Source organism: Dendrobates tinctorius, unplaced genomic scaffold, assembly GCF_039654945.1.
Source record: "Dendrobates tinctorius isolate UK_male_01 unplaced genomic scaffold, ASM3965494v1 ptg000030l, whole genome shotgun sequence".
Classification (NCBI taxonomy): Eukaryota; Metazoa; Chordata; class Amphibia; order Anura; family Dendrobatidae; genus Dendrobates; species Dendrobates tinctorius.
In genome coordinates, this window is record NW_027361698.1 from 17,756,194 (window position 1) to 17,783,257 (window position 27,064).

Below are 27,064 nucleotides of genomic sequence, written 5' to 3' on the forward strand. Positions count from 1 at the left end.
CCATCTACTTTATGATTGCCGAACCCATTAAATGATGACTCGCACACCTTTATTGGATAAATTGGCCACAGCAGCCTTTTATTAACATTTTAACAAAACATTTACAAAACAATGTTCCCAAAGGAGGGGCGGTCCTCGAGGCCCTAAAATTGTAACTGCCACAGGTCAATGACCCCATAAACCTTGTCCCCAGTACGAGTCCTGCCTCTAGCCGTGAAGCACCAGCTCAGAGACCCTAATAGACTCAACCGGACAATATCCGCCCGAAATACCCGCGTATTTCCTCTTCCATTCCTCAGTGTGACCATTATGTTCCGTTCCACATTAATCCGCCCAAGGGGGAGTCCAGGACCTTACAGATCCCCCCCCTCCAAACCGCCGTTTCCTGGCACCACCAACCTCGAGGACCACTCCCGCCACGCCACCAACACAAATGTTCTGACCCCTCAAACATTTGTGTCCCGCCACACATTTAAGCCTTTCTCTATGCCCTCTTGGATTGCCAAACACCATAAGTCCAATCCGATCGCATTCAGATGAATCCCATCCTTCCTCCAATAATCCCCTTCCCTCGATTCCAAATCCATGTGGCGCACCACTATTGCCCCATTCCTTGCCATAAAACGGGACACTGTGCGATTAACCTTTATCCTAGCCTTATTCACCCCTCGGACCGATCTCGTCCCGCGCCACACCTTCCTGGGGACGATGTCCGACCAGACCACCAAAAGCTTGGGAAACATGGACCACAGCCTCAACATGTCAAACTCAATATCCCTTATTAGATCCCTGCATGGATGCTTCCCCAAATCGTTACCCCCTAAATGGATTAGCAGCACCTCTGGAACTCGATCTAGGCGAACGAACCTATGAAACTCAGGTAATAGCTGCTTCCACACCATGCCCCGTTTACCGATCCATCTCAAGATTGCTAAAGTCCTTGGCACACCAAGCTGCCTCCCATCCGGACGGATGTCAGCTCTCAAAGCTGCCCAGAATACAAAAGAGATCCTTATGGATAAAATATTTAGGCTTACTGTGCGCTGCTGAGACCAAGATAAAGTCACCACGTGAAAAGCTTTTTAACTCTTTATTCCCAACGCGTTTCAAAGTGGAAAATCACTTCTTCTTCAGGGGATGACATAGACTCTATGTCATCCCCTGAAGAAGAAGTGATTTTCCACTTTGAAACGCGTTGGGAATAAAGAGTTAAAAAGCTTTTCACGTGGTGACTTTATCTTGGTCTCAGCAGCGCACAGTAAGCCTAAATATTTTATCCATAAGGATCTCTATCTGTGGTCACGGACGTGAACCTCGGGCGTGCAGCAGGCTGACATTGACCTACATGCTTTTATCTATCTTGGAAAAGGTGAGTAGATTCCTTTGAATTTATTTCATCTGTTACCCAGATAAGACCCTATTGCGCTCTTTCTTTCCCCAGTTTTATCCAGAATACAAAAGAGTGACCCATTATCCACACGAGCAGCTGTCCCGACTCTGAAACAAATAAGAAAACAAAACACCATAACCACAATAAGTAGACCTTGTGGTCAAACACTAAACCAAATTAGGGCGTACATATGAACGAAACCTCACCGATTCCCACCGACCAATCCTCCTTACCATGTCCTCTCCCAATCCCCTCCTTGCGGCCTCCGTAGCCGCCCCAATCCGAAATGAGTGACCACTGTATTCCCTTGCTGGCAAGCCCCCTCTTTCCAAACACCGCCTGAATATTGTTACAAATTGAAAGCGAGACAGGAATGAACCATCTCCATGAACCAACAACGGGTCTGTAAACGATCTCCCTCCTGTTCCGAAAATCCTCATGCAACTCACAGGGAATAACGGAGACCCGCTCACCTCAAAAAGTACCACCCTACAACCCTTACCATCCCTATCTGTCTTAGAAAACCGCAGAGTTATTTCCAACCGATCCCCAAACACGTCCACATCTTGTCTAAGCAGCCCCCCTTTTTTAAAACGGGAAGGACTCACCAATTCCCCCAACCGAAATGCCCCGAAGAACGCCAAAGAAAATGCCAATTTAAACAAGACAACCTCCTCCAGCGAGGCACATACATCTTTCATATGCTCGCCTAATACTAACAGTACCTCATAAGATACCGGACGCCTCCTGTCCGAAACCCTCCAGTTTCTCCTCCATCCCTTTACTGCTTGCAAAACCAAAAATGACTTAGTTAGGTCCCGCAACCCCCTAAACTTAAAACCAAAAGCCAATCCTGACAAAAAATTATTAAGCTTCGGAACCGACCAACCCGATTCCCAACTATGACCCAATAATAACAGTAATTTGCTCTCATCTTCCAAACCCCCACCAAACTTTAGCTTACAATCTTCCCAAACCCGCCAAGTTTTGGAATAATGAGACCATGTTCCCGCTGCCAGCGACCTGTAAAACAATTCTCTTACTGCCCTGACAGAAGGCTCCATAATTCCACCGGGCAGACCAACCCCGTGGATTCCGCTTGAGGCGCCAGTTCCCGAAATCGATCCCACTGCGAACAAAAAAGAGCTTCAAGAATAGGATACCTTACTGTAGGTTGGGACTCGGCCACAACCCAGAGGTTGCAACTCAAACCCACCCACACCAAGTGCTGCAAAATCTTGACAACGATCTGATCGGGGGATGACAATGAATTTATGGTCCTTACTGCTCCCAACGACTCGCAATGGAAACAAATTTTTTTGTTGCATACCAACTTTCCCCATAATGATAGAGCCACCACCACCGTGAAGATCTCACACACGACCTGATTGGCCATCAACTCCGTTGGCCATCGTTCCACCAACCACATACCGCGAAAAAATAAGCAAAAACCTTGATTACCGGTTGAAATTAGCATACCCAGTGAGTCAGCCGACACCACTGGTGCCATCCAAATCGACTTCCCGTTGTAAGATTCCAAAAAAAGCGCCCAAACTCTGAGGTCAGCTTTCAACTCCCTTCTCAACCGTATAAAATGCGACGGCGATGTAATCCCAACCATAGCCAAAGAAAGCCTCCTGCAAAAGGCTCTCCCAATTGGCATAATCCGACAAGCAAAGTTAAGCTTGCCAAGCAGCGATTGAACCTCTCTCAACGTTGCCTTCCTCAAACCACACATCCGGTTTACCGAAGCCCTCATATCCAAAACCTTATCCTCTGGGATCCTACATTCCATAGCAATGGAATCAATCTCGATACCCAAGAAACTCAGTGATGTGACTGGGCCTACGGTTTTTTCCACTGCCAACGGGACTCCAAATTTCTTTGCCACGCTCTCCATTGTGTGAAGCAAAACAGAACACGCATTCGACTGCGCCGAACCCATAAACAAAAAGTCGTCCAAGTAATGAATACAGGAGCTAAGGCCGGACACTTCCTTAACCACCCATTCCAAAAATGTGCTAAACGTTTCAAAATACGCACATGACAACGAACACCCCATCGGCAAACAACGATCAACATAAAACCCCCCGTTCCAAAAACACCCCAACAAGTGCATGCTGTCCGGGTGATCCGGAAGCAAGCGAAAAGCCGCTTCAATGTCCGTCTTTGCCAACTGGGCTCCCTGGCCGCATTCCCTGACCCAATTCAACGCCAAATCAAATGATGTGTATGAAACTGAACACATCAGCGGGTCGATCCCATCATTAACTGACAAACCCTTTGGGAATGAGAGATGATGTATCAACCTGAACTTGTTCGGCTCCTTTTTAGGCACTACCCCCAATGGTGAAACTCTCAAGTTAACCGCTGGCGGGGATCCAAACGGCCCGGCCATCCTCCCCAAGGCTACCTCTTTATTCAACTTTTCTGTGACCACTTCAGGGAATTCTCTGGCCGACTTCAAATTCTTGGTTGACAACTTCACCTCAACATCAACAAAGAGGATCCGAAACCCGTCCCGAAAACCATCACGTAACAAAACCACTGCCTCTTTATCCGTGTACTCATTTAGATACTGCACCATCTCTGACAGGCGCACTGGAGTCACCCCTTTTTTCAAATCCGTCGGACCCTCTTTGTTTCCCACTCCTAAAGCACTTTGCCGCCCCGTGGCTGCCTCCACATGAAGAACACTTATGTTTGAACTTACATTTTGTCCCGAATTTACAAACGCCGTCGTTAAAGGAGAAGCACAGTCCCTTTTGCAATGCCACCGAGTGCCCTGACTACCCCGAACCCCCGGTGCCCCCAGAAAAAAGCTGTGTTCTCTGTCCTGATTTGACTGGAGCCGTTACTCTCATCCATAGTGCTATATCCTTGTGGTCCCAGCGGATACTAGGTCTAACTGCCTTCCGCTGGCGGAATTGTTCATCATACCTAAGCCAACCTTGACCCCCATACACTCTGTAAGCCTCCCCAATGGCATCCATATAACAAAAAAGGATGAACAATTTTCCGTTGACTTCTCCCCAATTACACTAGCTAGTATAGCAAATGCCTGCAACCAATTTGAGAATGTTCGGGGGATGAGCCGAAACCTCCTCTTTACCTCATCCTCTTTTTTAGAATCATCCCTCCGAACCCTGTCCAAGTTAAAGCGATCCAATGGGAGCAACGAAAAAATTTCCACGTACTCCCCCTTCCAAATCCTTTCCCTAACCTCCTGCTTCAAGTGCGCCCCTAAAGGCCCTTCGAAACAAACGTACACCTCCCCTTTCGCAGCGTCATCTAAGCGCACAGCGTCATCTTTTTCCTTCTTACCCCCCTCGCCTATCGCCCCTCTTCCCACTGACTCGACCCCCACCAGTACCTCCCGCACCTCAGCGCCTGGTATTGGCCCTAATGAACCCGGTGGCCCGTTACTCCCTGATAATGGACCCGTGGAAACTCTGCTCTCCAGTAACTCCCTATCCCTGGTTGGCCCTAGCCAAGCTGACAGCGGCGACGGCTCCCCCAGACCTCCCCCGCATCCCATGATCTAACCAATTCTCTCAGACCTTGAAAAAACAACCCCATGCCGGCACTAGCTCCCCCCGCAGACAACTCCCCACGCGCATTCACATCAGAGGCTAATGACGGCTGCAAGTAATTAACGGAGTTCCTCTCACCTAGCTGCCTGGGTGCTGTGTTCCTAGCGGCCGCTGATCTGGGGTCCTGATGTCCTTGGTCCACGCCTGACGATCTTCTGCCCATGGCAATAGCTTCCGGCGGAGCTCCATGCAGCCGGCCAGGTGTGACCGCTGCGTCCATCGTGGGCGTCAGACGCTGACTTGACCCATCCTGTCTCCCTGACAGTGCTGGGCAAGTAGTATGCTGTCCATGGGCCATGGGACCCACCACCCCCCTCCCAGCTGCAGCACCCCCCCTTCATGCTGGAAACCCCCTTGATACCCCACACCCCCACCCTCTCCACCATCCCACTCAGGCATAAGGCTTTGTCTATCTCCCAGAATCACTGCAGCAGTAGCAGCAGCAGCCATATGGTGGGCGGGTGTAGCACTCTGCCACTCACCAGCAGCTCTGTGTTGGTGATCATGTAAAGCTGCAGTCCTCTCAGTCAGCTGTGCAGCCTGGTGCACGCTGGATTGTCCTGCTGGCTCAGCGCTCCCTTCCCCCAGCGCAGCCGTCCCCTCGCTCAGCCGTGCAGCCTGGTGCACACTGGGTGGTCCTGCTCTCTCTGCTCTCCTGTCCCCGCGCGCAGCTGCTGTGTGGGCGGATCCTCCCCTCCTGCTCCTGGGTGAAGGCACCGTGGAACCCGGCCCCGTGCTCCCTGACGATTCTTCCGAGCTGCACCCTTTCCTTACTGGGCACCAGCCGCACCCTCTCCAGGTTCCCCAGCGGCCATAGACGAATGGGTGGAGGGGGAAGCCGACACCTCCCCCTGCTGCAGGTCCCGCCTCGACACAGGATTCCTCCCAGCTCTCAGTCCCCGTGTCCTAGGCCTGCGGCACGAGGCACCAGCTGGAGGGTCCCCGGAGGGGCTCCTAACACGGCGCCGGACCCGGGGGGTTACCTCTGGGCTGAGGCGCTCCGGAGGCCTGGCTCTCCGAGGCCATCGCCCGTCGCCCTGACTTTGTGGATGAGTGGTCCCCCCTTCCTGCAACAGGCCCTGTAGTGATGCCTGCAGCCATCCTGCGCCCCTGGAGCTCGCAGCCGTTCTCAGCTGCTGAAGGATCGCTTCAACGTCCATGATTTAAGGTAGGATCTGAGCTTGTTCCTACTGTAATGGGGCACCTAAAATGGTTGCCCCACTAAGATGGTGACCCCCTCTTATAGTCCCCCCCACCTCCCTCCTGTGCCCCTCCTACCCCTCCCAAGCCTCGTCCCCTTGTTATTATTCATACATTTAACCCTTTCTTTACATGTCACCTTCCTATAGTTCCCCTCAACCCTGTCATGTCGTCCTCCCTTTGATGGCCTGCGGCACAGTACGGCCTCACTATTAGTCGGTTGTGAAATATCATAAAGATGTTCTCTTATTCTGTTTATTAGTTTTCTGGTTATTGAACCAATATATTTTAAATTGCAAAGGCGACATTCAATAATAAATGTACCAAAATTGGTATTGCAATCAAGGAAATTTTTTATGTTAAAAATTTTGGTACCATTGGAGCATAAGTGGTGAGGTTTTGTATGAGTGTAAGCAGGTGTTACACCCATTTAAAATAACCAGTCACCGATAACCAATGATGAGGACGGGATTTCACATTAGTGCGGTATAGACTAGGTGACAGAGAAATGCCAATAGTGGGAGCATGCCTGGTGACTATTCTAATGTCATCTTTAAGAATTTTATCTATGATACCATCATTTCTGAGAATATATTGATTACGATAAATTATGTCAGAGATGGATTTGAAATAAGAACGATAAGTAAGAAATAAAGTAGTTACGCTGGGTGGATTACGATTGTGTTGTTTTGTTTGATGCACGTTTTAAAGTCCATTCCAGGTAACTTCTTTTGCTCAATCGATGTTTATTTTTTGTAATTACTTGTTATATTAAGATGTGTTAGTACAATTTCTCTTTGCACTGATGATTACACCCACTGGGATGGATTTAATGGTGTGGGGAGGATGGAAACTATGTGCGTGAAGTATAGTGTTTCCAGCAGACTTTTCCCTGTGTTTCAGCTAATAATGGGCAATCCCAGTTTGCCAATCAAAGGTCCAAGAAACAAACTGTGCTATGGTGAAAAGACATGATAAATTTCAGGTTGAATAAAAGGAGAACACAAGGAGTATGTGCCCTGGAGCTTCCACTGACCTGCACGTCTGGATAAAATCCACTAACCACCCTAATTGACTATAAATCAACATAGGAAAGGGGGAAAAGGATATTCTAAGTGCGCACCAGACTATCACAGGAACAAGGGTGCCAGGTTCAATGTGGCTGGAGTCCACTTGTAAATGCAGAGAAAGAGGAAAAACCAGTAGCAGCTGATTTCCATAAAAAATAAAATTTTATATTTTTATTTAATACATTGCTTGTAAAAAGTTAAAAGCATGCGTGTCATTAAATGTCAAGGGGCAAACATCCCCTGCAAACCTGATGCGTTTCGAACATTACGTAATGTCCGAAATGTGTCATGTTCGGGGGATGTTTGCCCCTTGACATTTAATGACACATATGCTTTTAACTTTTTACAAGCAATGGATTAAATAAAAAGATAAAATTGTAATTTTTATGGAAATCACCTAGTGCTGGTTTATCCTCTTTGCTTAATTGACAATGCCACTTCTATCCAACTATTTGCTTAGTTAGGTATCCATTTCATATTTACGTATCTAGTATTTTCTAGCTAAGCCCCTGACAGTCACTGCTTATGTGGGTAGTACCCAGCCAGCATGATTTACAGTATTGGATGTTTTAGTGATAGTCTTGATTATCATCAGACAGGTTCAATAATTAATGGGTAATCTAGAGGCTCTTTTTTAATTCCCCATGACGTTCCTGCGATTTCCATTTTCATTTATTGTATTTTATACTACACAGGTATGCAATTACTGAGGATTGAGCTCTGTGTTTCTGATTCTTGAACATCCTTCTGTTTGCTCCTAGTTGCCCTATTGGATTGACCCTTGGATTGCATAATCTCCTTTTTTAAGATTGTATGTGAACCCATTGTAAACCCAACTACTCTAGACTACATGTTTTGGTCCAAAGTTTTCATTTATGCTTCAACTCGCTTCACTGGCCAGCAGCTATGCTGTGGATACAGCACTGGGCCTCTGGAAAGAAGGTCAGATCCCTGTGTACAGGTAAGGCTGGTTTCACATTTGCGTTTTTTTGCGCTGGAAAAAAACGCATACGTGCGCATGCGTTTTTTCCCCTATATTTAACATGGGTGCGCATACCTGCGCGCTGGTAAGCGCACGTATGCGATTTTCATGCTCTGCGTTTTTTTGGGGTGTGCGTTTGTATTTTCCAGACGCAGCATGTTGCATTTTTTGGCCCTGCAAAAAAGCGCATGCGCACGTATGCGCACGTTTTGCGCTAAAAATGGCCATTATAGCCTATGGATGCGCATACGTGCGCACTGGCATGCTCATGTATGCGTTTTTTTGCACATGCGTTTTTTTTGTTAACCATGGAATTTAGGGGTTTGGGTTAGAGTTAGGGTTAGTTAAGAGGGTTTAGGGTTAGGGTCAGGGTCAGGGTCAGGGTTAGGGTTGGGGTTAGGGTCAGGGTTAGGGTTAAGTATGGTTTGGTTAAGGGTTAGGGTCAGGGTTAGGGTTAGGGTTAGGGTCAGGGTTAGGGTTAAGTATGGTTTGGTTAAGGGTTAGGGTCAGGGTTATGGTTAGGGTTAGGGTCAGGGTTAGGGTTAGGGTTAGGGTTAGGGTCAGGGTTAGGGTTAGGGTTAGGGTTAGTTAGGGTTTAGGGTTTGGGTTAGGGTTAAGTATGGTTTGGTTAAGGGTTAGGGTCAGGGTTAGGGTTAGGGTCAGGGTTAGGGTTAAGTATGGTTTGGTTAAGGGTTAGGGTCAGGGTTAGAGTTAGGGTCAGGGTTAGGGTTAAGTATGGTTTGGTTAAGGGTTAGGGTCAGGGTTAGGGTTAGGGTTAGGGTTAAGGTTAGTTAGGGTTTGGGTTAGGGTTAAGTATGGTTTGGTAAAGGGTTAGGGTCAGGGTTAGGGTTAGGGTCAGGGTTAGGGTTAGGGTTAGGGTCAGGGTTAGGGTTAGGGTTAGGGTTAGGGTCAGGGTTAGGGTTAGGGTTAGGGTCAGGGTTAGGGTTAGGGTTAGGGTCAGGGTTAGGGTTAGGGTTAGGGTTAGTTAGGGTTTAGGGTTTGGGTTAGGGTTAAGTATGGTTTGGTTAAGGGTTAGGGTCAGGGTTAGGGTTAGGGTCAGGGTTAGGGTTAGGGTTAGGGTCAGGGTTAGGGTTAGTAAAGTCATGGTTTGGGTTAGTGTGAGGGGCCACCTAATGTTGGAAAAAACCGCAAACGCGGTAAAAACGCACTAAAAACGCATACAAACGCATAAAAACGCTGCGTTTTTTTCATGCATGCTCATAAAAATGCTTGAAAAAAACGCAGCAGTTGTATGCTTTTGTATGCGTTTTTTCAATGCGTTTTTTTGCGGGAAAAACGCGCTGCAAAAAAAAGCAAGTGTGAAACTAGCCTTAAAGGGTGAAAAACTGGGTGATGTTGGATCTGATTAGTGGAATGGATTGTACAAAGTCTGTTCATGAATGCTTTGTGTAATTTAGACCAAGGTACCTCATCTCTGCAAAATTGGAATTCAGTCTGCAGTCTGTGATCTATTAGTATATCCAAGTCTTTTTCACATGTGCTCTTGCTCAGTTGTATTTCTCCCATTCTGTTAATATAATTTTCATTTGTCTTGCCCAGATGTAGAATCTTGTATTTCTCCCTGTTAAACACCATTAAATACAATTGTTCAAGTTTATCTAGATCCTTCTGAATCCATTCTATATCTTCTCTAGTGTTAGCTATGCCTCCTAGCATTGCATTGTCTGCACATTTGATTAGTTTACCTTCAGTTCACTTATATTGGACAACACTGGGGCCACGACAGAGCCTTGTGGTACTCCACTTGAAACACTTTTCCAAATGGATGTGCAACCATTTATAACAACTTTGTGAATGCAATCACTGAACCAGTTATAAATCCACCTTACGGGAGCCTTGTCAATCCCATACTTGGTAATTTTTTCAATAAGGATACTATGAGATACTTTATCAAATGCTTTGCTGAAGTCAAGATATACTATACCTACTGCATTTCTCTGATTCACCCAGTCAGTGATTCCATCATAGAAGGAAATTATATTAATTTGTCATGTTTTGTTTGCTACAAACCCATGATGGATCTGGTTAATTACTGTATTCTTATCTAAGAACATACATACATGCTGTTTAATAATTTGTTAAAAGATGTTTCCTGATATTTAAGTAAGGCTCACTGGCCTGTAAATTCCTGGCTTCATCTTCTTTTCTTTTTTCATGATAGGGACAACATTTGCCCTTCTCCAATCTTCTGAGACTTAGAATCATAGAATCATAGAATCGTAGAGTTGGAAGGGACCTCCTGGGCCATCTTGTCCAACCCCCTGCTCAAAGCAGGATTCGCTAAATCATCCCAGTCAGATGTCTGTCCAGCCTCTGTTTGAAGACTTCCATTGAAGGAGAACTCACCACTTCTCGTGGCAGCCTGTTCCACTCATTGATCACTCTAACTGTCAAAAAGTTTTTTCTAATATCTAATCTGTGTCTCCTCCCATTCAGTTTCATCCCATTGCTTCTAGTCTTTCCTTGTGCAAATGAGAATAAAGTTGATCCTTCTACAATGTGACAGCCCTTTAGATATTTGTAGACAGCTATTAAGTCTCCTCTCAGTCTTCTCTTTTGCAAACTAAACATTCCCAAATCCTGCAACCTTTCCTCATAAGACAGGGTTTGCAGACCGGTCACCATTCTGGTCGCTCTTTTCTGAACTTGCTCCAGTTTGTTGATGTCTTTTTTAAAATGTGGTGCCCAAAACTGGACACAATATTCCAGATGAGGTCTGACCAAAGAGGAGTAGAGGGAAATAATGACTTCACGTGATCTAGACTGTATGCTTCTGTTAATACATCCTAGAATTGCATTTGCCTTTTTTGCTGCTGCATCACACTGTTGACTCATATTCAGTCTGTGATCTATTAGTATACCCAAGTCTTTTTCACATGTGCTGTCACTTAGCCCTATTCCTCCCATTCTATATATGCTTTTTCCATTTTTATTGCCCAGATGTAGTACTTTGCATTTCTCCCTGTTAAAAACCATTCTGTTAGTTGCTGCCCACTTCTCCAGTTTATTTAAATCTTTTTGAATCCTCTCTCTCTCTTCTCTAGTATTAGCTATCCCTCCTAGCTTTGTGTCATCAGCAAATTTAATCAGTTTACCCTCAATTCCTTCATCTAAATCGTTGATAAAGATGTTGAACAATACAGGGCCCAGGACAGAGCCCTGTGGTACCCCACTTGAGACATTCTTCCAACTGGATGTGCAGCCATTTACGACCACTCTTTGGGTCCGATCACTAAGCCAGTTATGAATCCACCTAACAGTTGCCTTGTCCATTCCATACTTAATCATTTTTTCAATAAGGATTGTATGAGAGACTTTGTCAAATGCTTTGCTGAAGTCAAGATATACTATATCTACAGCATTTCCTTGATCCACCCAATCAGTGATACCGTCATAGAAGGAAATTAAGTTAGTCTGACATGACTTATTAGTTACAAACCCATGCTGACTCTGTTTAATCACTTCATTCTTATCCAGGTATTGACATACATGTTGTTTAATAATTTGTTCAAAGATCTTTCCTGGTATAGAAGTCAGACTCACCGGCCTATAGTTACCTGGGTCCACCTTCTTCCCCTTTTTGAAGATAGGAACAACATTTGCTCTTCTCCAGTCTTCTGGCACTTCTCCTGTTCTCCAAGAATTTTCAAAGATTATAGAGAGGGGTTCAAAAATTTCTTCTGCTATCTCCTTCAGTACTCTGGGGTGTAATTCATCTGGACCTGGAGACTTGAATTCATTTAGGCTAGCTAAGTGTTTCCTCACTATCTTTCTGTTTATAGATATCCTGGATTCTTCTATTCCCTTAATAGGACAGTGAATAACAGTTGATGTTACATTTCCTTTCTGAGAGAAAACAGATGCAAAATAGGAATTTAAAAGTTCAGCCTTCTCAACATCCTGTCTTACCATTTCATCATTTTCATCCTGTAAAAATCCTATAGCATCTTTGACTTTTCTTTTACTTTTGACATATCCCCAAAATCCTTTATTATTGCTTTTGACATCTCTTGCAAGCCTCAATTCATTTTCAGCTTTAGCTAATCTGATTTGTGCCCTGCAGGTTCTGCAGACAGCATTATTCTCCCAGATTCTCCCAGATTTTTCAATGATTCTGGCTAGTGGTTCTGCATTTTCCTCTGCTAACTCTTTCAGTACCCTTGGATGTAATTCATCTGGACCAGGAAAGTTAAATTTATTTAAATTAGCTAAGTGTTCCCTCACCAGCTCTCTGTTTACAGATAATGTGGATTATTTTATTCATTCGTTCCGTTAAGATCAATTGATGTTACAATTGCTTTCTTGAAAAACACAGATGCAAAACAGGAATTTAAAAGTTCAGCCTTTTCAACATTATTTTTGACCACTTCTCATGTGAGAATGTGCTGAAGAAGACTGGAGAAGAGGTAAGTCTACAGAGATGAGCTGTGGATGTGAAAAGTCATCATGGCATCTGGACCATATGGAGAAGAAAAGAAAGAGAAAGGCTACAATCAGAGAAGATAGCATCTATATGGTACCAGGATGTAAATGTTTATTTATTATATTGACTTTGTCTCATCAGTACTTGGTTCATTTATAGTTTACAGTTTGATGATGGCTAGTAATAAGAACTCCCAGTATCTTCTTTCCATTGCTAAGTATATAAAGAGAGTTGTAGGTGCATGCAATGCTATTCTATATGGGGCTGATCTGCCAATATATTTTATCACTATACTAAACTTGGTGATGTGTGGTGGTTGTGGTGGTTCTGGTGGTTGGTGGTTCTGGTTGTTGTTGGATGGTGGTTCTGGTGATGTATTCCTTTACTGAAGGGGTTTGTTTTGCTGTATTTCTGTACTGAAGGTGGTTATGGAAATGTATAATGGGGAAAAAAGTATTTAGTCAGCCACCAATTGTGCAAGTTCTCCCACTTAAAAAGATGAGAGAGGCCTGTTTTTGACATCCTAGGTAGACCATAACTATGAGAGTCAAAGTGAGAAAAGAAATCCAGAAAACTACCTTGTCTGATTTGGCAAGATTTATTTAGCAAATGATGGTGGAAAATAAGTATTTGGTCATTAACAAAAGTTAATTTCAATATTTTGTTATATAGCCTTTGTTGGCAATGACAGAGGTCAAACGTTTTCTGTAACTTCACAAGGTTGGTACACACTGTTGGTGATATGTTGGCCCATTCCCCATGCAGATCTCCTGTAGATCAGTGATGTTTTGGGCCTGTCGCTGGGCAACATGGACTTTCAAATCCCTCTAAAGCAGTGTTTCACAACTCCCGTCCTCAAGACCCACCAACAGGTCATGTTTTCAGAATTTCCTTAGTATTGCATAGGTGATGGAATTAATGCTTGAGAAGGTGATGAAAATATAATCTGTGCTATACTAAGAATATCCTGAAAACTTGACATGTTGGTGGGTCTTGAGGATTGGAGTTGGGAAACACTGCTCTAAAGGTTTTCTATGGGGTTGAGAACTTGAGACTGGCAATTCCCATCTTCATGCGATGATATCCTCTTCCTTGCTTCCTGGGGTGGCTCCTGTGCAGGCATACTGATTTGCCCTGTTGATGGCAGAGTAAAGTACTGCAGTGCGCAGGTGCTAGGCCTCTCTGACCTTTCCTGGCACCTGCGCACTTCAGTACTTTGCTCTGCCCTTAACAGGGCAGAGAATTACGCCTGCGCAAGAGCCGCGACAGTAGCAAGGAAGAGGACATCATTGCATGAAGATGGGAGGTGCTGGACCTGGACCTGCGACACCCATCGGACCGGACTGCCCCCGGGTGAGTATAATCTAACTTGTTTTTCTTATCTTTCAGGTTACATAAGGGGCTTATCTACAGCATTATAGAATGCTGTAGATAAGCCCCTAATGGCGGTGGCCACAGCTTATATGCAAATAATGAGGTGACAGGTTCTCTTTAAGATTAAACGAATATACCCAAGAAGATAATAAGGTGCTGAGGTGCAAAATAGAGATGAAGGGCCAGAAGAATAGACAGGGAGTAGTCTGGTACAATGCACTCCACTGTATATAGAGGTAGATATAGCTTATATAGGTTAGTACAACTGCTAAAAATATAAATAAGCCTAATTTTGGGATAGCAGCAATCATAAAGGACAAAAATAGTAGTCGATAATAGCCCTAGCCTCATCTGAGGAAAATCTGTAAACCAAAGACTGTCAAAATAGATACAAGAGGACCAATGGGAAATGGTATAGTCCCCAAAACTGAAGGACACAGTGGATGTTAGGGAGACCTTCAAAATAAATAGGTAACAGTCTCCCATACAGGGGATAAATGCCAGAGCTGGTGACATATCTAAAGTGCCTCACACACATACAAGGAAAGAAAAGTGCCCTTGTCACTGCAATTTATCCCTGCTGGCTAACCATCTACTTGGGGAGGTTGGTACCCTAAGAAAACGAGAGATGATGCCCCCGCTAGTGCGTCGGCTGTCCCTTAACTCCTCAAGTTGCCCTATTATAGGATGCCCTATGATAAGATGCACAGAAGAAAAATAGAAAACCAATATTGGTATAGATGTAAGTCTCAGAGGTGAATTTTGCAGGGAGAGAGATATACAGTGGGTATGGAAAGTATTCTGACCCCTTTAAATTTTTCACTTTGTTTCATTGCAGCGATTTTGTAAATTCAAAAAAGTTAATTTTTTTTCTCATTAATGCACACTCTGCACCACATCTTGACTGAAAAAAAACAGAAATGTAGAAATTTTTGAAAATGTTTTAAAAATAAAAAACTGAAGTTTCACTTGGTCATAAGTATTCAAACCCTCTGCTCAGTATTGAGTAGAAGCACCCTTTTGAGCTAGTACATCCATGAATCTTCTTGGAAATGATGCAACAAGTTTTTCACACCTGGATTTGGGGATCCTCTGCTATTCATCCTTGCAGATCCTCTCCAGTTCCGTCAGGTTGGGATGGTGAACGTTGGTGGACAGCCATTTTCAGGTCTCTCCAAAGACGCTCAATTGGGTTTAGATCAAGGCTCTGGCTGTGCCAATCAAGAATGGTCACAGAGTTGTTATAAAACCACTCCTTTGCTATTTTAGCTGTGTGCTTAGGGTCATTGTCTTGTTGCAAGATGAACCTTCGGCCAAATCTGAGGTCCAGAGCACTCTGGACGAGGTTTTCATCCGGGATATCTCTGTAATTGGTCGCATTCATGTTTCCTTCAATTGCAACCAGTCATTCTGTCCCTGCAGCTGAAAAACACCAACATAGCATGATGTTGCCACCACCATGTTTCACTGTTGGGATTGTATTGGGCTGGTGATGAGCAATGCTTGGTTTTCTCCACACATACCACTTAGAATTATCACCAAAAAATTCTCATCAGACTAGAGAATCTTATTTCTCATAGTCTGGGAATCCTTCATGTGTTTTTTATCTAAATCTATGCAGGCTTTCATAAGTCTGGCACTGAGGAGAGGCCTCTGTCACTGTGCCCGACTGCCTGCTTCGGTTTCCCGCCTGCACTCTGTCCCTTTTCCCGCATGCAGCGCTTGTTAAACCTGCTCCTCCTACTCCTCCTACCTCAGTTACACGCAAGGGACGGTCCCTCTCAGGAAGTCTTTCCCCCAGCAACATGGGTGACAGTTCCGGCAGTTCCGGAGTTGGAATGATAGTTACCCCTGATTTTGTTCTTCCTCCTACATATTTCCATGACATTTTGAGTATAATATTGGTACCTTGATATATGCTCATACTTTCTGGAGTGTGTGTGTGAGTGTGTGAGACTTCTGATTATATCCATAACCACCTCCAGACCATCACTCTCCACAGCGCAACACTTTGTACTTATTAGTAGCCATATTGTGAGCTCTACTTGTATATCTGACTGCTCCATTTTCTTCTCCCTACATACTTTATACAGTGGGTACAAAAAGTATTCAGACACCTTTAAATTTTTGACTCTTTGCTTCATTGCAGCCATTAGGTAAATTCAAAAAAGTTCATTTTTTTCTCATTAGCCCCTTCCCGACTTTTGATGCCACGTAGGCCTCATGAAAGTTTGTGCCAATCCGATCCATGATGCCTATGTAGCGTCATGAATTTATCGCCCTCCTGCGGGTCGGGTAACCGGGGTCACTGAAAGGTCACCCGACCCCGAGGCACTGGACCCTTTGTTCTTCACCCCAGGAGGGTTGGTTTAGCCTCCCAGTGGCTATGATAGCTCTGATTGGCTGTTAAAAGTGAAACAGCCAATCAGAGCGATTGTAATATTTCACCAATGAAATTTTGTGACATATTACAATCAAGCCATAGCCGATACTGCAATATCATCAGCCATGGTTGATCTCGATCTGACCCCTCCATCCGACTGACGGAGGTGATTGGCCCCCTCCACTGACTGACTGCGGCGATATGCCGCCACCGTCAGCATCTGCTCCCCTCCCCCTTCCCTCCGCTCCCCCGCCTTTGAATTCCCCCTCACCCCACAGATACCTCCTATGTCCCTGTATCCGTCCCGGTGTCTCTCCCGGATCCTTCATGGGTGCAGCCATCTTGCAAAATGGCGGGCACATGCGCTGTGCGCCCATCGAATCTGCCAGATGGCAAATTCATTCATTCATTGCAGGTACATTTTGATCACTATGATAAACTATCACAGTGATCAAAATAAAAAAAGCAAATATATCCCCCCTTTATCACCCCCATAGTTAGGGACAAATAATAAAATAAAGAAAATATTTTTATTTTTCCATTAGGGTTAGAATTATGGTTAGAATTAGGATTAGGGTTAGGGTTGGAGTTAGGGTTGGAATTAGGGTTGGGGTTAGGGTTAGAGCTGGAGTTAGGGTTAGAATTAGACTTAGGGTTGGAATTAGGGTTGAAAATAGAGTTGGGATTAGAGCTAGGGTTGGAATTAGGGTTAGGGTTTGAATTAGAGTTAATATTAGGGTTAGAGGTGGGTTGGGATTGGGATTAGGCTTGCAGTTAGGGTTAGAGTTGGGATTAGGGTTAGGGGTGTGTTGGGGTTAGGGTTGTGGTTAGGGTTAGGGGTGTGTTGGGGTTAGGGTTGAGTTAGAAATGAGGTGTTTCCACTATTTAGGCACATCAGGGGGTTTCCAAATGTGACATGGCACCACTATTGATTCCAGTCAATTTTGCGTTCAAAAAGTCAAACGGTGCTTCTTCCATTTCGAGCCCCATTGTTTGCCCAAACAGTGGTTTACCCCCACATATGGAACTCACGTACTTAGGAAAAATTGCACAATAACTTTGGGTATCTTATTTCTCCTGTTACCTTTGGGAAAATATAAAATTGGGGACTAAAAAATTATTTTTGTGGAAAAAAAATGATTTTTTTATCTTCACGGCTCTGCGTTATAAACTTCTGTGAAGCACTTGGGGATTCAAAAAGCTCACCACACATCTAGATGAGTCGCTTGGGGGGGTCTAGTTTCCAAAATGGGGTCACTTGTGGGGGGCTTCTACTGTTTAGGCACATCGGGGGCTCTGCAAACATAACATGATGCCCGCAGACCATTCCATCAAGTCGGCATTTCAAAACGTCACTACTTCCCTTCCGAGCCCCTGTACAACAACTTTTGGTGTCCAATTTCTCCTGTTACCCTTGTTAAAATAAAAAATTGCGGGCTAAAAAATCAATTTTTGAGGAAAAAAATGATTTTTTTATATTCACGGCTCTACGTTATAAACTTCTGTGAAGCACTTGGGAGTTCAAAGTGCTCACTACACATCTAGATAAGTTCCTTGGGGGTCTACTTTCCAAAATGGGGTCACTTGTGGGGAATTTCTACTGTTTAGGCACATCAGGGGCTCTGCAAACGTAACATGACGCTCGCAGGCCATTCCATCAAGTCGGCATTTCAAAACGGCACTACTTCCCTTCCCAGCCTCGACGTGTGCCCAAACAGTGGTTCCCCCCCACGTATGGGGTGCCAGAATACTCAGGACAAACTGGACAACAACTTTTGCGGTTCAATTTCTCCTGTTATCCTTGGGAAAATAAAAAATAGCGGGCTAAAAAATCATTTTTGTGGAAAAAAAATGATTTTTTATTTTCACAGCTCTGCATTGTAAACCTTTATGAAGCACCTGGGGGTTCAAAGTGCTCACTATGTATCTAGATAAGTTCCTTGAGGGGTCTAGTTTACAAAATGGGGTCATTTGTGGGGGAGCCCCAAAGTTTAGGCACACAGGGGCTCTCCAAACACGACATGGTGTCAGCTAACAATTGGAGCTAATTTTCCATTCAAAAAGTCAAATGGCGCTCCTTCCCTTCTGAGCCCTGCAGTGCACCCAAACAGTGGTTCCCCCCCACATATGGGGTACCAGCATACTCAGGACAAACTGGAAAACAACTTTTTGGGTCCAATTTCTCCTGTTATCCTTGGGAAAATAAAAATAGCGGGCTCAAAAATCATTTTTGAGGAAACAAATTTTTTTATTTTCACGGCTCTGCGTTTATAAACTTCTGTAAAGCACTTGGGGGTTCAAAGTGCTCACTACACATCTAGATAAGCTCTTTGGGGTCTAGTTTCCAAAATGGGGTCACTTGTTGGGGGTTTCTACTGTTTAGCACATCTGGGGATCTGCAAACGCAACATGACACCCATCAAAGTCTGCAATCCAAAATGGCGCTCCTTCCCTTCCGAGCTCTCACATGCGTTCAAACAATGGTTCCCCCCACATATGGGGTGTAGGTGTACTCAGGATAAATTGCACAACAACTTTTGTGGTCCAATTTCTCCTGTTAGCCTTGTGAAAATAAAAAAGAGTGGGCTAAAAAATCATTTTTGAGAAAAAAAAATTTTTTTTAATTTCACTGCTCCACGTTATAAACTTCTGTGAAGCACTTGAGGGTTCAAAGTGCTCATCACACATTTAGATAAGTTTCTTAAGGGGTCTAGTTTCAAAAATGATGTCACTTGTGGGGGGTTTTAACTGTTTAGGCACACAGGGGCTCTCCAGACACGACATGGTGTCCGCTAATGATTGGAGCTAGTTTTCCATTCAAAAAGTCAAATAGCACTCCTTCCCTTTCAGGCCCTGATGTGCGCCCAAACATTAGTTTATGACCACATATGAGGTATCGGTGTACTCAAGAAAAATTGCCCAACAAATTTTAGGATCCATTTTATCCTGATGCCCATGTGAAAATGAAAAAACTGAGGCTAAAAGAAAATTTTTGTGAAAAAAGTACTTTTTTTTTACGAATCAATTTGTGAAGCACCTGGGGGTTCAAAGTGCTCACTATGCATCTAGATAAGTTCCCTGAGGGGTCTAGTTTCCAAAATGGGGTCACTTGTGGGGGAGCTCAAATTTTTAGGCACACAGGGGCTCTCCAAACATGACATGGCAACATAGAAGCACCTGAATGGTTAATAATTTTCTTGAATCTAGTTTTGAATAGCTTGAGGGGTTCAGTTTTTAGAATGGCATCACTTTTGGTTATTTTCTGCCATATAGACCCCTCAAAGTAACTTCAAATGGGAGGTGGTCCCTAAAAAAATAGTTTTGTAAATTTTGTTGTAAAAATGAGAAATCGCTGGTCAACTTTTAACCCTTATAACTTCCTAACATAAAAAAATATTGTTTCCAAAATTGTGCTGATGTAAAGTAGACATGATGGAAATGTTATTTATTAACTATTTTGTGTCACATATCTCTCTGGTGTAACAGAATAAAAATTCAAAATTTGAAAATTGCAAAATTTTCAAAATGTTCGCCAAATTTCCATTCTTTTCACAAATAAACGCAAAAATTATCAACCTAAATTTACCACTAAAATGAAGCTCAATATGTCACAAAAAAACAATCTCAGAATCGCTAGGATCCGTTGAAGCGTTCCTGAGTTATTACCTCATAAATGGACACTGGTCAGAATTGCAAAAAATGGCCCGGACATTAAGGTCAAAATAGGCTGGGTCATGAAGGGGTTAATGTACACTCTGCATCACATCTTGACTAAAAAACAGATATGTGGAAATTTTTGCAAATTTATTAAAAAAGAAAAACTAAAATATCACATGCTCCTAAGTATTCAGACCCTTTGCTCAGGCACACATCTGGCCAAGGTGACAAAAGAATTTCTGCTGTACTCAAGGGTCTTAAGAGCACAGTGGCCTCAATAATCCTAAATTGGAAGAAGTTTGGGACCACCAGAAGGCTTCCTGGACCTGGCTGTCTTGCCAAACTGAGCAATCGTGGGAGAAGAGCCTTGGTGAGAGAGGTAAAGAAGAACCCCAAGATTACTGTGGTTGAGCACCACAGATGCAGTAGGGAGATGGGAGAAAGTTCCACAAAGTCAACTATCACTGCAGTCCTCCACCAGTTGGGTCTTTATGGCAGAGTGGCCCAATAGAAGCCTGTCCTCAGTGCTGGACTTATGAAAGCCTGCATAGAGTTTGCTAAAAAACACATGAAGGATTCCCAGACTGTGAGAAATAAGATTCTCTGGTCTGATGAGAAATTTTTGGTGATAATTCTAAGTGGTATGTGTGGAGAAAACGAAGCATTGCTCATCACCAGCCCAATACAATCCCAACAGTGAAACATGGTGGTGGCAACATCATGCTATGGGGGTGTTTTTCAGCTGCAGGGACAGAATGACTGGTTGCAATTGAAAGAAACATGAATGCGGCCAATTACAGAGATATCCTGGATGAAAACCTCTTCCAGAGTGCTCTGGACCTCAGACTTGGCCGAAGGTTCATCTTGCAACAAGACAATAACCCTAAGGACACAGCTAAAATAACAAAGCAGTGGTTTTATAACAACTCTGTGACCATTCTTGAATGGCCCAGCCAGAGCCCTGACCTAAACCCAATTGATGATCTCTGGAGAGACCTGAAAATGGCTGTCCACCAACATTCACTATCCAACCTGACGGAACTGGAGAGGATCTGGAAGGAAGAATGACAGAGGATCCCCAAATCCAGGTGTGAAAAACTTGTTGCATCATTGCCAGGAAGACTCATGGCTGTACTAGCTCAAAAGGGTGCTTCTGCTCAATACTGAGCAAAGGGTCTGAATACTTATGACCGTGTGATATTTCAGTTTTTCTTGTTTAATAAATTTGCAAAAATTTCTACATTTCTGTTTTTTTCAGTCAAGATGTGGTACAGAGTGTGCATTAATGAGAAAAAAATGAACTTTTTGAATTTACAAAATGACTGCAATGAAACAAAGAGTGAAAAGTTTAAAGGGGTCAGAATACTTTCCGTACCCACTGTAACTGTCCAGCCAGGGGACTGTTCCGGAAGATGAGGAGAAACTGTGTTCACATCAGGATAGCACTCAAAGCAGCTTACAGGCATCACTGAAACATGCCTGAGGGGACACAGAGGACCCATATCACACACCTCCCACTGACAACAGCTTGTATTTTGCCTCTGGGCATCCTGGCACACATGAGCCAATATATGCTGCTGTGCCTGTGCAATGTCCAGTGAGTTTCCTGGATTGTTGCCAGTGCTGATGACTAGGTGGCAACCCTGCTGGATTCAATTGCAACCAGTCATCCTGTCTCTGAAGCTGAAAAACACCCCATAGCATGACGCAGCCACCACCATGTTTCACTCTTTGGATTGTATTGGGCAGGTGATGAGCAGTGACTGGTTTTCTTCACACATCCCACTTAGAATTATCACCAAAAAGTTCTATGTTCGTCTCATCAGACCAGAGAAACTGGGAGTCCTTCATGTATTTTTTAGCAACCTCTATGCAGGCTTTCATATGTCTGGCACTGAGGAGAGGCTTCTGTCGGGCCACTCTGCCATAAAGGCCCGACTGGTGGAGATCTGCTGTGATAGTTGACTTTGTGGAATTTTCTCCCATCTCCCTACTGCATCTGTGCAACTCTGCCTCAGTGATCTTGGGGTTCTTCTTTACCTCTCTCACCAAGGCTCTTCTCCCACGATTGGTCAGTTTGGCTGGACAGCCATGTCTAGGAAGACTTCTAGTGGTCCCAAACTTCTTCCAATTTAGGATTATTGAGGCTACTGTGCTCTTCAGAACCTTGAGTACAGCAGAAATTCTTTTGCACCTTGGCCAGATGTGTGCCTTGCCACAATTCTGTCTCTTTGCTCCTTGGTCAGTTCCTTTGACATCATATTTCTCATTTAATAATAATAATAATAAAAATAAATTTTATTTTTATAGCGCCGACATATTCCGCAGCACTTTACATTTTAGAGGGGATTTGTACAGACAATAGACATTACAGCATAACAATAATCACATACAGTAGATTATAACAAATAACAAGAGGAGTGAGGGCCCTGCTCGCAAGCTTACAGTCTATGAGGAAAGAGGTAGACACGAAAGGTGGGTGGTAACAGTTGCCCTGATTGTATGGACCAGCCATAATGTTAGGTGTGTGACAGTACAGACACAGAGGGCTAATGGAAGCAGAAAGCATGTGGGAACATGATGCTGGGAACCTGGTTATGGTAAAACTTTTGGCTCTGCCACACAGGGATAGGTTAGGTTAATGTGTTGAGGCGATAGGCCAGTCTGAATAAATGCGTTTTCAGGACACGCTTAAAATTGTGGGGATTGGGGACTAATCGTATTGACCTGGGAAGTGCATTCCAAAGAATTGGCGCGGCACATGTAAAGTCTTGGAGACGGGAGTGGGAGGTTCTGACTATTGAGGATACCAACCTCAGGTCATCAGCAGAACGGAGGGCGCGGGTAGGGTGGTATACTGAAACAAGGGAGGAGATGTAGGGTGGTGCTGAGCCATGGAGGGCTTTGTGGGTGAGGGTAATAAGTTTATACTGAATTCTGGAGTGGATGGGTAGCCAGTGTAATGACTGGCACAAGGTAGAGGCATCGGTGTAACGATTGGTGAGGAATATGATCCTGGCTGCAGCATTCAAGACAGATTGGAGAGGGGAGAGTTTGGTAAGAGGGAGACCGATTAGAAGAGAGTTACAATAGTCGAGATGAGAATGAATAAGAGAAACAGTAAGAGTTTTTGCAGAGTCAAAAGTAAGAAAAGGTCGAATTCTAGAAATGTTTTTGAGGTGCAGATGACAAGAGCGAGCCAGTGATCGAATGTGGGGGGCAAAGGAAAGCTCGGAATCAAGTATGACCCCAAGACAGCGGGCCTGTTGCTGGGGAGTAATAGTGGAGCCACACACGGAGATGGCAATGTCGGGTATAGGTACATTAGTAGCGGGAGGAAACACCAGGAGTTCAGTCTTTGACAGGTTCAGTTTCAGATATAGTGAGGACATGATATTAGACACAGCGTTTAGACAATCGCCAGTGTTTTCTAGAAAGGCTGGTGTGATGTCAGGAGAAGAAGCGTATAATTGGGTGTCATCAGCATAGAGATGGTACTGGAAACCAAATCTACTGATTGTTTGACCAATAGGGGCAGTGTACAAGGAGAAGAGGAGGGGGCCTAGAACCGATCCTTGAGGAACCCCAACAGTAAGGGGAAGGTGAGAGGAGGAGGAACCGGCAAAAGAAACAGTAAAGGAGCGGTCGGAGAGATAGGAGGAGAACCAGGAGAGAACGGTGTCCTTGAGGCCAATGGAATGGAGCATAGTGAGGAGGAGCTGATGATCCACAGTGTCGAATGCTGCAGAGAGATCCAAGAGAATTAGCATGGAGTAATGACCATTTGATTTAGCTGTTAGCAGATCATTAGAGACTTTAGTGAGGGCAGTTTCAGTGGAGTGTAAAGAGCGGAAACCGGATTGGAGAGGGTCGAGAACAGAGTTTTCTGAGAGATAGCGGATAAGACGTGAGTGGACCAGGCGTTCCAGGAGTTTAGAGATGAAGGGAAGATTAGAGACGGGTCTATAGTTAGCGGCACAGTTTTGGTCGAGGGATGGTTTTTTAAGTAGTGGATGTATGATGGCATGCTTAAATGAGGAGGGAAAAATACCAGAAGAGAGAGAGAGGTTAAATATTTTAGTTAGGTGAGGGGTGACAGCAGGGGAAAGGGACTGGAGGAGATGTGACGGAAATGGGTCACTGGTGCAAGTAGTTGGGTGAGAAGATGCAAGGAGCCTGCTTACTTCTTCTTCTGTGACTGGTTCAAAATCAGAGAGTGAGTTAGATGCAGTGGGGGAGGGAGGACAGTGCATGGTATGAGGGGATTTGGAGATAATTTCCTGTCGGACCTGGTCAATTTTTTCTTTGAAGTAATTGGCCAGATCGTCAGCTCGGAGCTCCGTGGTTGGGGCCTGTACTCTTGGATTGAGTAGAGAATGAAAAGTGTCAAAGAGACGTTTCGGGTTATTGGACAGTGAGGTGATGAGAGTGTTGAAATAGGTTTGTTTTGAGAGGTGAAGGGCAGTGTTGTATGTTCTGAGCATAAACTTATAATGGATGAAATCTTCGGGTAGGTTGGATTTTCTCCACAGACGTTCGGCGCACCTGGAGCACCGCTGCAGGAAACGTGTTTGCACCGTGTGCCAGGGTTGTTGCCGTCTGTGTTGTGGTGTTCTATTTATAGGGGGTGCAAATTCATCCAGGGCACTTTGAAGTGTTTCATTGTAATGCTTCAATGCAGAATCAGGACATGAGAGGGAGGAGATAGGGGCCAATGAAGACTGCAAGTTCTTCAGAAGTTTCTGGGTGTTAATGGCCTGTATGTTTCTATAAGTCTGGACAGTGGGGGTGACCTGAGCAGCCTGGCAGTTCTTTATAGAGAATGAAAGAAGATTGTGGTCAGAGAGCGGGAGAGGGGAGTTTGCAAAATCATCCACTGCACAAAGCCGAGAGAAGACCAAGTCGAGGGAGTTTCCGTCTTCATGCGTTGGAGAATTAGTAAGCTGCGAAAGGCCAAATGAGGAGGTTAGAGATAAAAGGTGAGTAGCAGATGGGGAGAGGGGAAGAGCAATGGGGATGTTGAAATCTCCCATGATGAGGGTAGGGATGTCACAGGAGAGAAAATGTGGAAGCCAGGTGGCAAAATGATCCAGGAACTGATGGGAGGGGCCGGGAGGACGATACACCACCGCCACTTGCATGGAGAAGGGGGTGTAGAGTCTGACGGCATGGACCTCAAAAGAAGGGAAGACAAGTGAGGGTACTTGAGGGATAACCTGAAAGGTACATTTTGGTGATAGGAGCAGACCAACGCCTCCACCAGCTCTATTGTCTGATCTTGGGGTATGAGAGAAGTGTAGCCCCCCGTATGAAAGAGCAGCAGCAGCAGTAGTATCTGACTGCTGGATCCTGGTTTCAGTTAGAGCCAGGAGGTTAAGAGAATTAGAAAGGAAGAAGTCATGAATGAAGGAGAGTTTGTTACACACTGAGCGAGAATTCCAAAGTGCACAATTAAGAGAGACAGATGGCATGCAGGGAATATTAATAAGATTAGAGGGGTTTCTGAGTGTAGCAGTGGGGGGGTTTGACTTTCTATAACATGGGGGACCAGGGTTGGGAGCAATGACAATTTGGTCTGACATGCACTGTGAGCCGTGAGGTCTTATATAGACAGGTGTGTGCCTTTACAAATCAAGTCCTATCAGTTTAATTAAACAAATATGAACCTAGCACTCAACTTAAAGGCGGTTTATTGTAGTACACGAAAAAAGACGTTTCGGTCAATGTGACCTTCTTCAGTTACTACAAGGGTAAATATAATTACAAAACAAAACGTCATATAACAAAGGAAAACAGAAGTATATACAAACAATAGTCAAAATGGTCATACAAAAATAGGATAAATTGGTCGCAGATAACGCCAGGTATCCCACACTGCCCATATCACGCCAAATAATTTAAAAAGAGCCATAGAAAATATATAGCAGCAATCCATAAGAATGTCAAACATATCGTGTGGTATATAGATTGTGTAGAGCTTATAGGCATCTATCAGATGGGCAGTGTGGGATACCTGGCATTATCTGCGACCAATTTGTCCTATTTTTGTATGACCATTTTGACTATTGTTTGTATATACTTCTGTTTTCCTTTGTTATATGACGTTTTGTTTTGTAATTATATTTACCCTTGTAGTAACTGAAGAAGGTCACATTGACCGAAACGTCTTTTTTCGTGTAATACAATAAACCGCCTTACAAATACCTTTAAGTTGAGTGCTAGGTTCATATTTGTTGCTTTAACGGTTTGGGAACCTAACCTTAGCACCATCTTTAGTTGTGCTCACGGTGTTCTTTCTATCAGTTTAATTAAACACAGCTGGACTCCAATAAAAGAGTAGAACCATCTCAAGGAGGATCACAAGGAAATGGACAGCATTTGACTTAAATATGAGTGTCTGAGCAAAGGGTCTGAATACTTATGACCATGTGATATTTTAGTTTTTCTTTTTTAATAAATTAGCAAAAATTTCTATATTTCTGTTTATTTTTCAGTCAAGATGGGGTGCAGATTGTACATTAATGAGAAAAAAAGAACTTTGTTTGCATTTTCCAAATGGCTGCAATGAAACAAAAAGTAAAAAATGTAAAGGGATCTGAATACTTTCCAAACCCACTGTATGAATTTCGAAGCTGATGGTGCAAGAATCCACCATGATAATGGTGTGAATGGTCCCTGTTCCTTCTCTTCCTTCCATGCCACCACTTCATCCATCAAGCAAGTTTTTCCACGCATGCATGGAAATGGGATAGTAACACTGAGGATGACATCATCAGCGCTGACAATGTTGGGGGAGTACTCAAAGCAGTGCAAAATGGCAACATGTCCTGCATGGAGGCCCACTCACTGGTGTTGAAGTGGTGTTGTTCTGCAGAGTAACTCACCCATGTAAGCTGAATCTGAAACTCCTCTATTGCCTGCTGCTTGCACAGTCTATCCAGCATATGTAAGGTGGTGTTTCACTTTGTGGG

The 27,064-nt window shown here is 44.2% G+C and overlaps 2 protein-coding genes across 4 annotated transcripts in view; one reads left to right on the forward strand and one right to left on the reverse strand.

The window, feature by feature from the left end:
- Positions 1-1,291: 1,291 nt before the first annotated feature.
- Positions 1,292-3,977, reverse strand: LOC141086261 (uncharacterized). Its single transcript, XM_073572138.1, has 2 exons — positions 3,700-3,977; positions 1,292-2,536 (listed from the first exon to the last, which is right to left on the reverse strand). The coding sequence occupies exons 1-2, from the start codon at positions 3,975-3,977 to the stop codon at positions 1,558-1,560; spliced, it is 1,257 nt and encodes a 418-aa protein (XP_073428239.1). The 3' UTR covers positions 1,292-1,557.
- A 1,560-nt stretch (positions 3,978-5,537) lies between these two features.
- Positions 5,538-27,064, forward strand: part of ARSJ (arylsulfatase family member J) — a 251,939-nt gene continuing 230,412 nt past the window's right edge. Inside the window, exon 1 of one of the 3 annotated variants that reach the window (XR_012231518.1) lies at positions 5,538-6,151. The gene's annotated coding sequence lies outside the window, so the exon portion shown is untranslated. The remainder of the gene's footprint in view (positions 6,152-27,064) is intronic. The other 2 variants (XR_012231519.1, XM_073571879.1) reach the window with 2 other exon arrangements.